At 40.0% G+C, this 14,343-nt stretch overlaps 2 protein-coding genes and 2 long non-coding RNA genes across 5 annotated transcripts in view; 2 read left to right on the top strand and 2 right to left on the bottom strand.

Annotated features, from left to right (window-relative positions):
* Positions 1–1,286: 1,286 nt before the first annotated feature.
* On the top strand, positions 1,287–2,083 carry LOC147818199 (uncharacterized). Its single transcript, XR_015438219.1, has 2 exons — positions 1,287–1,461; positions 1,735–2,083. It is a non-coding gene; the product is annotated as an uncharacterized LOC147818199 (long non-coding RNA).
* A 664-nt stretch (positions 2,084–2,747) lies between these two features.
* LOC147818198 (uncharacterized) lies at positions 2,748–4,457 on the bottom strand. Its single transcript, XM_087178233.1, has one exon. It carries the CDS (start codon positions 4,455–4,457, stop codon positions 2,748–2,750), a length of 1,710 nt encoding a protein of 569 aa, XP_087034359.1.
* Positions 4,458–7,014: 2,557 nt separating this feature from the next.
* Positions 7,015–9,611, bottom strand: LOC111666839 (uncharacterized). The gene is made up of 4 exons (XR_002761611.2): positions 9,327–9,611; positions 8,323–8,620; positions 8,046–8,129; positions 7,015–7,947 (listed from the first exon to the last, which is right to left on the bottom strand). It is a non-coding gene; the product is annotated as an uncharacterized LOC111666839 (long non-coding RNA).
* A 2,884-nt stretch (positions 9,612–12,495) lies between these two features.
* The window catches only part of homer1 (homer scaffold protein 1), a 20,891-nt gene continuing 19,043 nt past the window's right edge, over positions 12,496–14,343 (top strand). The window contains exon 1 of one of the 2 annotated variants that reach the window (XM_087178248.1): positions 12,496–13,629. In XM_087178248.1, the coding sequence (XP_087034374.1) occupies positions 13,625–13,629 (5 nt within the window). In that variant the 5' untranslated portion in view covers positions 12,496–13,624. The remainder of the gene's footprint in view (positions 13,630–14,343) is intronic. The other variant, XM_023422327.2, reaches the window with a different exon arrangement.

Raw genomic sequence — 14,343 nt, 5'->3', positions numbered from 1 at the left:
GTAAAGGCTTTTAATAATGCCCGCTGTAACTGTGTCATCAATCCAGACAGGATACAACAAATGGGCGAAAAGTTTCGGATGTAATCTCCGGCATCTCCACTATTTCTGGTGATTCTTTTGAATCCATAGAAACGTTTTATGTTTTATACACTCCTTAATTTAGCTTCAATCGCACAAGAGCTAGCCGCTTATTTTCTGGTAGTTGTGGGCATGTCTTAACGGGGAGAGGCATTTCCAGGTGACCATCCATATTCCGTTGTCATCTTTTGTTCAGTAATTGCATGAACTGTATGTCATCCTGTGATATGCCCTTTTCCCCAGGATTTGTATCTTTGACATCGGACTCAAGGACTCTGATGACAGTGGCCAGTGTCAATGATGGAAGTTCCTTGACAGATACACGATGACACAGACCTGTCACTTCTGTTGACTTTACAATCTGAGGTGAGTTGCCAGCGATGCTCCGTCCCAAATCAGTCCTGATGATATATGGCTCCTTATCCCACATGCGCCGCTCTTTACTTGGCCTTGTTGGCGTTACGTTTTCACTGTAGCTACACGGGTTCAGCAATAATGGCCATGCTTCTTACAGACGTCAAACATTAATTTCTCTCCCTCTCGGCAACATCAGAAGACACCGTGAAAACGCGGGTGCGCCTCTTGAACCACGTGCAGAAAAAATGTCAATTTGGAGCTGTATATTCCTCCTCTGCCACCATGATGTTGTAATCCACTGCGCTGACCCACAATGCCACAGTCATACACCTAGCCAAATTCTGATCATGTGACACAAAACTTTACATGAAAGGCATCTAATTTACAACCAAAAATTATTTTAAATTTCTATAATTTTAAACAAACTTTTTTTTTATCACCTTTTAATATCCTATTTATATAATTTTTAATCATTTTTAATTACTTTATGAACTCAGATTATCATGACTTTATATGACACATATGAAATGTAGAAAATGAACAATGAAACCTGTCTTTCAGACAGTTACACAACAACAATTATAGGAATGCAGGAAAAATGCTTTAGCTACGTTTAGGAGACATGACTGTCAGGCTTTCCACAACGAAATTTGTCATCCATCCGGAAATGGCAGTTTTAAGCAGTGTTTATTTTGTCTAACACAACACGTACAACTGTTAAAAACAGACCTGTGGCCTGTAGTAAATTAATGCCTGTATTTAAAAATAAAGTCCTGAAGCTCAGACCTTCAGTGAATCACACACATACAAGCATTAGACATCTGACTATTCTCACATTGTTATATTTGCAGGTGTACAGTGGACTGTGGAAGGAGAGACCCGTTGTGATCAAGTGTGCTATTGAGGATCCAGTCAAGACTGACGGAGCTCCAGACTGTACTGCAAGAGGAGATGAGCTTATTTGACAAACCCACTCGTGGAGCCTCTATGGATGAATTTAAAGAGATCCTGCACAGTTTCCAAAAGGTTGTTTTTTTTTTTCTCAGCAATTACAATCTCTCATCATAGTGTATTATATGGAACAACTACTGCCATACAGAGCAGAACCTGATCTAATCGAATACTCTTTCATTGAGTGTAACAAGCACACAAACTAGGAAATAGTTTGTGTATCAGTGTGTTTGATATGTCTTGGATACAGAAATGTTATATGTCTATGACAAACATGTAGACTGTTTAAATCAAATATTTTTATATCAATATTTTTTTTATTTATACCACATTTACATTTACTTGCAGGCTAAGCTTGGTGAGCAGCCATCTTTGAACACCTTGGTGGACAGGGTCATCACTCTGGCTTGTATCAATCAGGACGGCAAAGTGTCTCTAGCAGAGGCCAAGTCTATCTGGGCTCTTCTCCAGATCAATGAATTCCTTCTGATGGTGGCGCTGCAGGAGAAGGAGCACACGCCCAAGCTGCTCGGCTTCTGTGGAGACTTGTATGTGACAGAACATGTGGGCCACAGCTCCCTCTACAGGATAGAGGTGCATCATTACATGCAGGCTCTGGTCCCATTAAATTTCAAGGCTGTGTGTAATTTCCATTTCTTTTATCTATTTATTTCATTAAATGTCTTAGTCCTTTGCACTTATGGGCAAACTATGTTTCTTTGTGAAAGTCAGATTCAAAAAGGCTTCATTATTGGCTCATAGTCTATTATAAAATGTATGTATATGTAAGTTTAAGTAACCACTATTCCTACGTTGACAAGTTTACACACATTAGACAACTATAACTGACCACAGAATCAAATAATTTTTGAATAATTAATGACATTATCATGTTAAAACTCATTTCTTTACAAAAAAAATTAGTATAAGTTGACTATCTTTTAAATGATTTTCATTTATTGTTTAAAGAATGTGGGAAGAAACCGGAGCACCCGGAGGAAACCCACAGGAGATAGGAGATAGGGAGAGGAGATAGGAGATAGGGAGAGGAGAAAGGAGACAGGAGAGAGGAGAAAAGATGAGTATTACATGTCATCGAAATGACATGAACCGCGTTTTTTGGTGAATGTGGGAAGAAACCGGAGGACCCGGAGGAAACCCATAGGAGAGAGGAGACATGAGAAAGGAAAGAGGAGACAAGCAGGAGAGAGTAGATAGGAGAGAGGAGATAGCAGAGAGGAGATAGCAGAGGAGAGAGGGCTATTCATAATATTTACCTTGAAGTAAAAGAGAGAAAAAGAGAGACATTTTTTTCCTTCAAGATAAATATTACATGTCATCTAAATGACAACTGTATTTCCTCATCGGAAAATGTTGGAGATGCCTTTTCTCATAGAAGAGAAGAATCTGGAGATGGCGTTGCGTGGATTTGGTGATGTCAGTTGTCTTTTGAAAGAGTAAGCAATGTAGTTTGCAAGTTCTGGTTCCTGTAACTTCATGGAAATCAGAACCATCTCTGCACAGCGCCATCTCTTACAAAGGTCCTTGAAAACGGTCTTGTCGAGGTGTTGAATTGTCTCTGGGGTAATGTTGAAATTGGTGCCTTTGACTTCAGCCCATGTTTTTTCAAACAGGTGTTGAATGATGACACCTGAGTCTTCAGAAAAGTTCACTTTTGCCTTTCTGAATGCGCGGGTAACAAGTTTTTCCACGAGAACCCTGACAGACATTTTGTTTTTTTCTGCCTGTGCTCTTGAACCCTGCAGAGGTTCAGCCTCACAAACTGAGGCAGACGCTGCAGCAGCTGCCTCACAAACTAAGACTGACGCAGACGCTGCAGCAGCTGCCAAAGGTGCTGTCTCCTCTTGGAGCTCTAATGATGCCAATGGCTCAGTGTCCATTAAAGCAAGCGCCACCCTGCGACTGTGGCCGGCAGCCTGAGTCTTCAGCCACCAGCTAATAAGTGCTTGGAAACAAACCACTCTGCTCTGTATGTCAAGATACATGTTGGGATTGGACTGAGGTGGTCTTGGAATTACCTCTGTTATGTGAGAGTGGAGCAAATCACTAAGTTCTGTTGTGAATACTTGGGTATTATCAGGTGTAAGGTCGATGAATCTCTGTAACGCCTGATCTTCATTTCCACTTGATTGGTTTTCTCCATCTTCTGCCAGAAGCAGAGAGTCAACACTAGCCATGAGTGACTGGATTGACTCTCTGCTTTCAGCTTTCGCGTCCCACTGGAATTTTGTCTTTAGTTGTGCGACTATCCGATGAAAGGATGCGCTGATGAATCTCTTGGCAAAAAAGGTCTTTAGCTTTGCCTTCACTCCTTTCAAAGGAGTTTTGTGGCTCTTCTTGGATTTGGGGCTTGAACTTGAACATTTTGTTGCTTTCAGACTCTCTGTTTCTTCAGTAATTGACTGAACGATGAATTCTGCCAAACTTTGAATCTCCAGAGAAGATCCAGATTGAAGCAGCTCAAAGTCAGAGTTTGGGACTTCAACCATAAGAGGTTCTGTGAGTGCACTGACCTCCTTGCAAATTATTCCATGTACAGAGGTGGTCTGGCTTTCTTCACATGGTGGTGATTTTCGAATTCTCATTGTGGCTGCAAAAGCCTTCAACATTTTGCAGGCATGACCAACCATCCTGTTAAGCATGCAGGGTGGAGTGACATGTTGTAGTACGGGCTTCTCAGAGCACATGTTAGCCAGGAGGACAGAGTTGACACTTTCTGTAACTTCTTTCCCGATCAAGACTGACAGTCGTTCAGAGCCAATGTTCTTGTCTTGCTCTTCGGTTTTCAGTACGTCTGCAAAACATTGAGCGATGGTACTGCCCAGACTGGACTGAATAGCCACGTCAGATGGTAATAAATTTTGTTTCTGAAGGGCTGTCAACACTGTTTTTGTAGCAAGTGACATTATGTTCAGAAGCAGGTCTGCCAAAATAACCTTGATGGTAACATCAGGGGTACCGGCTTTTAATAATGCCCACTGTTCATGTGTCATCCTTGTCAGACAGGATACAACAAAAGGGCGAACAGTTTCGGATGTAATCTCCGGCATCTCCACTATGTCTGGTAATTCTCTTGAATCCATAGCAACGTTTTGTGTTTTACACACTTCTTGATTTAGTTTTCACGTACGGGTCTGTCAGTGGAACACTAGCAGCAATGAAAACTGAATGTGTTGGAGGGACAGTCGTGAATATTCCTGTCAGAAATATTTGCAGAGCTGGTTATTCAGAACAAATATTAAGTGAATATAAAGTAAACGAGGAGCTAAATATCAAACATCTGCGTAATGTCATTCACTGTGCTAAAGTGACATAAATGTGATTAAACTCATTGTTACTTATATACTCAGTATATGTCTTTGATACATCATTAACTACGTCATTCCAACTTCAAAGGCATTCCAGGTGACGTGTCCGATCAAAGGATTGACTTTTCGTTAAGCCCTGCCCCCTACAGCGACTGTAACCTAGCAACCGTAACCTAGCAACCGTTGTAAGCACCTGCGCCGTGCCTCAAAACGCCACATTTGTCGCTTTCATATATAGGTCAGAAGGAAACATGACGTCAGGTGGAGAAAGCGTTTTCAAACCAACCAGCTACAGCTGATAAAAATATGCATCAACAAATATCTATTCAGCCGCAAAACTCAAACCAAAGATTAGACGCCTGCTTTTTGCTTCTTGTCTGAAAAGAATAATTGTTAAATAAACTCACGAAAAAGATGGCCGAGCAATGTGAGCGTGTCTCTTCGGCCAGCTGTGTTGCCAGGTTTTCCTGCTAGTTCCTTAACTCGGTCCACAATGGTGTTTTCTTGATAAACTGACATTTTTAAAAGTCTGTATCTGGTCGGGACACACCTGCTCACAGACCTTCAGCATGCACTGCTTCAAAAATGCACCGTCTGAAAAAGACTTTGCAGCGCGGGCAATTTCTTCAGCCACAATAGAGCTAGCTTTCACTGCCGCATTGTTTTTGGTTGTGGTTCTCTTGAACACATCCTGCTGCGATCGCAATTTGCCTTTTAATTCTTGCACCATTTGTTGTTTTTCTTGAAGGCTCACTTCGGCATACTTAGCTCCGTGTTTGGTGTCAAAATGCCGACGTAGATTGTACTCTTTGACAACCGCCACTGCCTCGTAACACAAAAGACGTACCGGTTTTTCTCCTTGTAGCACAAACATATATTCGCCTTCCCATCTTTCTTGAAACAGCCTTCCATCTGCATCAATTTTTCTCTTCCTGGACATTTTGGGATCATTGTTTGTATTTCTTAATTCGGAAAAAAATGGCACTGATGTGGAAACACTGCAATCTAGTGGCGGGATGCCGTCACTTCACGGGTAACATGATCGGCATGCATTATGGGAAATGTAGTTTATGGTCAACGCACCCTTTTGCCTTATTTATTATAAGATAATCAGACCTTTTAAGCTCTCGGGGGCCTTGAGTTTGACACATATGCATTAAGCTAACCGCCTCCTTCATACTCAATGGGAAGATTGACGAAAGAGGAAAGGCACCAAACTCATTCCCCAAACGTTGAACTATTTCTTGAACTGTGTAACAAATTTTAGTAAATACCTTCATTTTTGAAAGAAATTCCTAAAGTCCTGTATCTCCTGGCGGGTTGAGTCTGCCAGTTATCCACCGTTCATATCTAAGTCTAAGGTGCCGGTGAGCTTTTGTCCTGTATAAGTTCTCTGGTTTTAAATATGTCTGCCGTTAACGGTTAGTTCTGACCAACTAATTTGATTGGACGAGAGGCATTCTGATACAACAGCACTGGGACATTTAACTTCATGTATCACTCCGCTTTACAGGTGTTATATTAACCGTCAATTAGCGTTACATTAACGGTCGTTATCCATCTTAGCTTGTATCAAACTTTGCAAAGTAATTAAATTTCCAGAAATAACATTTGAATTAAATGATGTGTTCTCTGTGCAGGTCAGGAAAATGTTCGTGTGTTGCTTTGGGAACTATTTGTGTGGGCGTTCCCAAATAAATTATAAAATAAACAAAAATCATAATCTGTGCTTGTTTATGCAACTAATATCGCGCTCGTAGAACTGTTGTATAAAAGTAATACTACATTCGAGTTCGTGATGTACTAAATAACAGCACGGCTGCGATTGTCTTCCGTAAGAGGCAACCAATGGCACAAGGCCTATGTCTGCTGACTGAATCTGACCAATAGAAAAACGGTAGAGAAACACTACAAAACAAGTCTTCTCAATCGAATGACGATGTTGGTTTACTAATCACCAATTCCAAAAGGTAAATCACATAAAATTGAAATTCATGAGAAATTTAATTAGGGTAAATCAGAATTTTTGTGTAATTGTCAGATATTTTTCATTCATGTTACTTTCATATTTATGTTTTTCTAAGTTTTATAAGTGTTTTCTTTTTTGTATTTGGCTAATGTGACTGACTCTGTACTGTTGTCCATAATAACGCTGTTACAGCATTAAAATAAAATAAATAAAAACCCTCAAATTTGTGAAAACTGGTTCTTTAACTAAACTGATTTTATTTATGTATTCTTACATTTATTTACTTGTATTGTTTTGCATGATGTTGCAATTTTTATGGGGTAAATGCAATTGGTGAATATAATGTTTTTATTGGCAACAACTTACAGAATACAACACCAGCAACATAAAACAAACTAAATAAAACAGTTAAAAATCTAGATGAAGACAACCATATTTGCTAATAAGACAAAAATAAATAAAACATTTAAAAAAAATAAATAAATAACGACACTTTCAAATAGCTATGTTCTTTTTATTTTGAACAATACTAGAGCTGCTATGGAGCAACATGTGAGGCTACATGGGAAAGTGGTGTCACACTTTGACACCACTGTATATAAACTAACCCAAACTGAGAGGTGTTCCTAATATTTTGTCCATTGCATTTAAAGGAATCAGATTTGACTAAATATTAGGAACACTTCTCAGTACACTTAAACATTACCACAAATACAATTTCAGCCTCCACAATGAACATTAAAATAAACCAACACTTTTCAAACAGATTCAGTAAATACTGAACATTATAATCCTCATGAAGGAAGATTTACTGCAAGCCTATTCCATTGTACTGCATTAGTTTCATCCAGGTTCACCTAACATATGAATTAAAACAAAAAAATCAAATACACTTACAAATGCTAAAACAAATCAGCCCTTTATTTAAAGTTTGCCCAATATACAGCAACGCTTAATAAAATGCATTCCTTTGAACAGAATGGTAATGGGGTTAATGAAGAAATAAGTCACCGCAGATTGCCTTAGAAAGGTTCACTGTGTAACTGCTGCTACATGTCCTGTTTCATCTTGTATTACCACTTTGTTCCTCAAGAGGCGATAGTGAGTCACTGCAGCGTCATAAACTTATCATATAACTTACTAACAGAACTTGAGGTACAGGTGAAACTGATCTCTCTCCAGGGCTCCTCCCCCTGTGATAGTGAGTCATGTGACGACCAACCGATGCCCATCCATCCACTGTACCACAGCACATGATGTGAGCTGCAAAATAAAAGAAAGCACAAATTACAAATTAATCCTCACATAGTAACAGCATTGTGATATGAGGAGGAAACAGTGATATCTGAAGTGAATCTCACCTCTGGAGACTCTCCTTCCCAGGACAGGAGGCGTTCTTCCCCGTCGCTGCCTTGAACTGTCACCTGGGCTGCCTCTCCTAGTATCTGGGAGGGAAGACAACTTGTTATTCCTCCTGCTCTGTCTGGCAGGTGTTAGTTTTCACACTTAAGTTAAAACAAAGACATTGAGCTTAACTTGACTGATATTGACACATACAAAACATTTTGATTTGCTTTGACTGTATATAACTCTATGCTCGGAATATAAAATACAATCATGCTTGTCCCTTATACTTACATTTAATTTGTGATGAACAAACATTTGTATTTTGCATTCAGGCCAGTAGATGTGGCACTGTTCACATGAAGCATCGAGATATAAACCCTTTGTAGAACCGCTTTGCTGAGAAAGGAAAACCTCCGACACTGTGGGACTCACATTTAGTATCAGGCAGTTGATTTCAGCAAGAAAAGAAGATAAAACAGCCCGGGAAATTTTACTTACAGAGTATTTCACTTACTGACTGCTCACAGAGCCAGGTTTCAGTTCACAGCGTCCGCATATAATAGTAGTCATGGCACAACGTCTTCCCAGTCTTTAGGTTATGATCCAGCCAGGGGAAAAGAGAAGCAACATAAAACCAGGTGTTAACAATCAGAATTTTAAACCTAGCCCAGTCCCCAACAATCACTACCACCAGCATCTAAAACCAAATAACAAATTACACACAAATGGTCACAAAGGCGGTAGAGGCGAACTGCCTATCATGTCAGCTGCAGTCACTAATGATGACATGGTGGATCACAGTTAATCACACACATATACCAGCTGTCAGGACAGGTGCATGAATACCTGCTTCAGTTGAGGACTCCTGTGTATGAATTTACAGTATTAAATGACAAACCACTACAAGATAATGTTCTAGTATAGATTGTGTATTGAACTCAATACAACAAGATACCAGCGAGAAGAGGAGACAGAAAATAAGTTAATGAGATAAACCTGAATGTTTTGCTGCATGTAGGAAAATTCTATCAGCGACTGACTTTTTCTAATAACATGAGAGTGAGATAAGTTAAACTATATTTATCTTTGTCCTGCAAATGTTTACATGTTTGGGACCAGGTACGGTTAGCATAACAAACACTAAGTTACCCGCTAGCTAGCTAGCTAGGTTAGCAAAGTGTTAACTGTCTCCTGTTCTCCGGTCAAAGCACGTAGGGAAAAAACGAACTAGCTTTTCTTACTAGCATCATACACATTAAAACTGTAGGACGTTCAGAAAATAAACATTTACATACCGAAAAAAACTGTAAATCATCGTCATATCTCCAGTTTGTTAATGAATGAGCCATAATTACTGTGAAACGAAAACTCATTAAAACTAAATAACTAACAGCAAAACTGTCGGTGCTAAATTATTCTTCCACGGACAAATATTGAGAACAATAATATTCAACACAACTGATTCAATACGAAACGCTCACGACCCAAGCTCTCCTCCGGTGACTGATCCTCCGGTGATCGACCTCCCGGCCTGCCGTGTCATCTGATCAATCATTGCAGACCAGGTATATCAATCAAACAGCCACGCCCCCCAAAATACATGTTTTTAAGGCCTAATATTTAATTAATTTGGTGATTATTTTCAGATGGACCACCAGAACACTGAAAAAGAAGTGTGAATTTAGCCCATCACACAGTAATGAGTTCCGGAAAAAAATAATCGACTGAGTATTTCATGAGAGAAGTTGGTGTTTTTATAATGAGTGTGTGTTGGAACCAGAGTTTTTTGGAGCCCGCCCCCAGCGGAACCTCGGTGGTGTTGCACATTAAGGCACTTCCGCGTTGGCTTCACTTTTCAGCCCCGTAAACTACGTCCATTTTTATATACAGTCTATGACTACAGCAGGTTGAATCTGAAGCTGGGGAACAATAGTCTGTATAGGGGATTTCTAAATCTATCAAATATCACTTAATAAGTGATACAAATTGGATGGGGACTTCGTGTGAATGCAATACAGCCAAATAGCAGTTCATTGTGTTGTTTAGTGTTTACATAATGTCAAAATTTTATTATTAATAATGAAATAATAATAAACTTTATATAGCAATGTAAGAAATATTTGTAAAAATCACCACACCTAGACACATACGTTTTGCATTTACTTTTGGCTAGAATATATTTGATATTTATTTTTAAATTTCTGACCAATGAATTCAATAAGTATTGAAAGTACTGCAACAATGTAATTCTGACTGATTAGTTTGCATGCTTTCATGCAATGTGGAACTGTTTGAAATACTATTCTCTTCCTTTGTTGTATTTTCATTATATGCTAGTGTTTGAATAAGTGAAAGATACTTCTGTAGAAATATAGTAAATTTATTACATATTTCACACCTTAATTCTCCCTCTCATACACACACACACACCTATAATTATAGCACACATACTAAGAAATAAATTAAGTGTATAAAATAAAATAAATAAAATATAATAAATGAACTAAAAATAGAATATAAATAAGGCTAGGAAACTATTAGAATAAGACTAAAATATAACAAGACATTTTTTTTTCTTTTAAAACTATTTACATTATGTACACATATAGACAAAGAATATCACAAATCTATCACAAAAACTGCCCTGTTTTTTGGGGCTCTTGTGAATGTTACACAGCTTGACACAGAAGGACTCTACCAGATGTTGGTTCTGAGCCATCAACCTCTGGCTGGCCAGCACTGTCTCTCTAATGGCCACATAATCTTTGAGAACGAATGACCACCAAGTCCTCACAGACACTCTGGACCACATGGCCACTGGGTGAAGACGGCAGAGCCGGTTGCAAATGGCCTCCATCAGGCAGCTGAAGACAGCGGAAAGATAAGATCAGAGAGCAGTGTGTGTTAATATAGATCTGATATTCATTAGAGGAAACTGTGATGTTTGAAGTGAATCTCACCTCTAGAGACTCTCCTTCCCAGGACAGGAGGCGTTCTTCCCCGTCGCTGCCTTGAACGGTCACCTGGGCTGCCTCTCCTGGTATCTGGGAGGGAAGACAACCTGTCTCTTATACACATCTGATTAGTTTGCATGCTTTCATGCAATGTGGAACTGTTTGAAATACTATTCTCTTCCTTTGTTGTATTTTCATTATATGCTAGTGTTTGAATAAGTGAAAGATACTTCTGTAGAAATATAGTAAATTTATTACATATTTCACACCTTAATTCTCCCTCTCATACACACACACACACCTATAATTATAGCACACATACTAAGAAATAAATTAAGTGTTTAAAATAAAATAAATAAAATATAATAAATGAACTAAAAATAGAAGATAAATAAGGCTAGGAAACTATTAGAATAAGACTAAAATATAACGACTTTTTTTTTCTTTTAAAACTATTTACATTACGTACACATAGAGACAAAGAATATCACAAATCTATTTTTTATCTGCCCTTTTCCTCCGCATCTCCTCCATCCACTGATCAACTGGCATGTTGGCTTTTTGGGGACAGTATACACTCCCCTCCAAAAGTATTGGAACAGTGAGGCCAAGTCCTTTATTTTTGCTGTAGACTGAAAACATTTGGGTTTGACACCAAAAGATGAATATGATACAAGAGATCAACATTTCAGCTTTTATTTCCAGGTATTTACATCTGGATTTGATACACAACTTAGAAGACAGCACCTTTTATTTTGAACACACCCATAAAGATCAGCTAGATGGGGCTGTAGAGTCAGTGGCAAAGTTTGCACCCAGGTTCATCTCTCTCTCCTGCACCTTCACCCAGCTCTCCCGCTGCTGTGCTCTGCTCTCCTCCACTTTGTTTAACAACTCCTCCCTGTCTAATGTCACTTGTCTAATAAGATTACATTAAAAGTGTGAGTAACATAACGCTAACAGCGTTATATAGTTTACACTCACATCACATCTGATTACAAGTGTGAACATTAAAACAGACTTCTCGGTTTCCGTGGAGATTGGTAAGAGGAAAGGAAGGGGGCTAGCAGTGTTTGTCAATAATAGATGGTGTGACCCATGACCCATATAATCAAAGAAAGCCATAGCAGTACATCTACAGGAAGTGCAATATTATGCCTTGTGTAAACACACTAACAATGTATATATTGTTTAATGTAAAAATACTTTCTTGATATATTTTTGTCTCTATGCTTGATACCTGTCCCATCTATATCCTGCTGCAGTTGTGGGGGGTGGGAGAGGGGGTGCAACAAGCCACTTTTAACCTGGGGGCCCTTAGGAGGTTATTCCGGCCATGTGTGTAGTTTAGTGACCTGTACTCTTGATTCGTTGCAAAATATACAACTTTATCTTGGCTGCACACCGGATGTGATGACACTCTTTATTGCCAATGACGTCAAAAGTTAGCCGGTAACGTGATGACGTCGTTATATTAACGACCCCATGAGAGCGGCGGAGGACGGAGCTGATGAATGAGAGCCGAGAGGGGCTGACAGAGACCAGACAGGCTGGGGATAATGAGAGAAAGAGCCGGCCGAGGGAGCATCAGCATCCGCAGCATATTCAGACAACGCATGAATCCGAATTGAGGCTTCGTTACAAGTGAGAAATAAGACCGAGAGAAACCGGCGTACATTTTGCACGTAAACCTTCGGTAGATAATCTGTTTGGAGGATGTGATGCCGGAGCCTGGAGCATGCACCGACTGTTCTCTGCATTTTCTCCAGAAGCAGAGGAGATGAAGCCCTCTCCTGCAAGAAGATGTCCGCTGTAAAGGACTTATTTTGCGGCTGGTAAACTCACTAATCTTGGACGGTCTTGGTCGGAAGGGAGAGAAATTGATGGCACAGCGGACGATGAAGACGATCCAGCGACCAGCGGAAACTGGGATTTATGAACAGTCGGTTTATTGAGATTGACGGGTGAATGTTAACGGTTTCCCTCCCTTTCGGTTGAGGATAAGTATCTGTACATTTACCGTCTTTATCCGGTCATATTTCACAGCTCACATCAGCAGCCGTTAACCGACAGCAGGTTAGCAACGAATGGATAACGTTAAAGCTATCTTTCGTTTGCCTCTTTTGACATTTTAACTTTTGTTTTTCTATTTATTTTATTTCATTTTTATTTTCTTTAAAAGGGCAGCTTCACCAATCCGAGTTTGATTTGGCCGTAAATCACACTGCCTGTCCTGTCAGCCGGAGTTTAGGTCGTTAATCCTCGCTTGGGTATAACTGAGGAGTTTTATTTAGCTAGCTAACGGTAGCAACTACAGAGCTGCCGTGCCATTCTCGGTCATCATGCATGCACCGACACGTTTGCTCGGATGAAACCAAGCCAACACCCCCACCAAAATGTACCCAAGGGCATAACAACAACAACAACGACGACAGCGAGCCAAGCCATGTCGGACTGAAAACAGCACCGTGGCTCCGCCGGCCGTGAAGTCACAACAGCAACCAGAGCGGCTTATTACTACTCGGGGAGGGGAGAGGGGATCAGAAAGCTGAAGCTAGCCTCCAGCCTGTTCACACCGCCCTCAAGAGACCACCGAGAGGAGCATTTTCGACCCAATTTAGCCACTAAATTCACCAAAAATGGGGTATGTAACTTGCAGCACAGTGAAATTTGAAGCTGTGATTTTCACTCAACATGTCAGGGTAAGACTGACTCTATGGTGTATGTTTTTTTTGAGCAGCTGATTTCAGCAGGATACCAAAGCTAGCCACCTATTGCTAAGTGTATGAAGTACTCCTGTCATCCCTTGTCACCTTGGCAGTACATAAACATGCCTAGACTTAACTGCCTAAGATACAACACTGGACTACTGATAGCAGCAGCTGTCCATCATTATGTCCGCTCACAGCCGCCATACACTGACATTTTAGATTACAGAAGCCAAAAGATTAGGCTGTAATGAAGTAGGCTACTGTTGGTGAGTTGATGACTGAGAACAGGTCAAAGCAGTGTATATTTTTGGTACAATATGATTAAAATTGTGTTTGGGAAGCAAGACATATGCATTGTAGTATTTCTGACTGTCCCACGAGGAGATACAGTTCATAAAAAGAGTGTTATAATTACTTTTGTGCTGCCAAAGAGAGAGAGAGATAAACCTCTTTAAATCAGCATCAGTCAGTAGCTCCTCCACTTGGCTTGTGTAATGTAATGTAATGCATGTAGCTGGACCCGCAGAATGATGTATGGCGATTCTCCTGATCAAGAGCGACCTAGTTCTTACTCCAGATGAAAGCAGATGATGTGGCATGTGATTGGTTTGTTGTCATATTGTGGTTGGAGGATGGTGCGGGGGGGG

The sequence above is a fragment of the Seriola lalandi genome, unplaced genomic scaffold, assembly GCF_002814215.2.
Source record: "Seriola lalandi dorsalis isolate HSWRI2012SDOR001 ecotype SW California unplaced genomic scaffold, Sedor1 jcf7180002054680, whole genome shotgun sequence".
NCBI lineage: Eukaryota > Metazoa > Chordata > Actinopteri > Carangiformes > Carangidae > Seriola > Seriola lalandi.
Note: the sequence above shows the minus strand (reverse complement) of the source record. Positions and strands in the feature narration are given on the sequence as shown.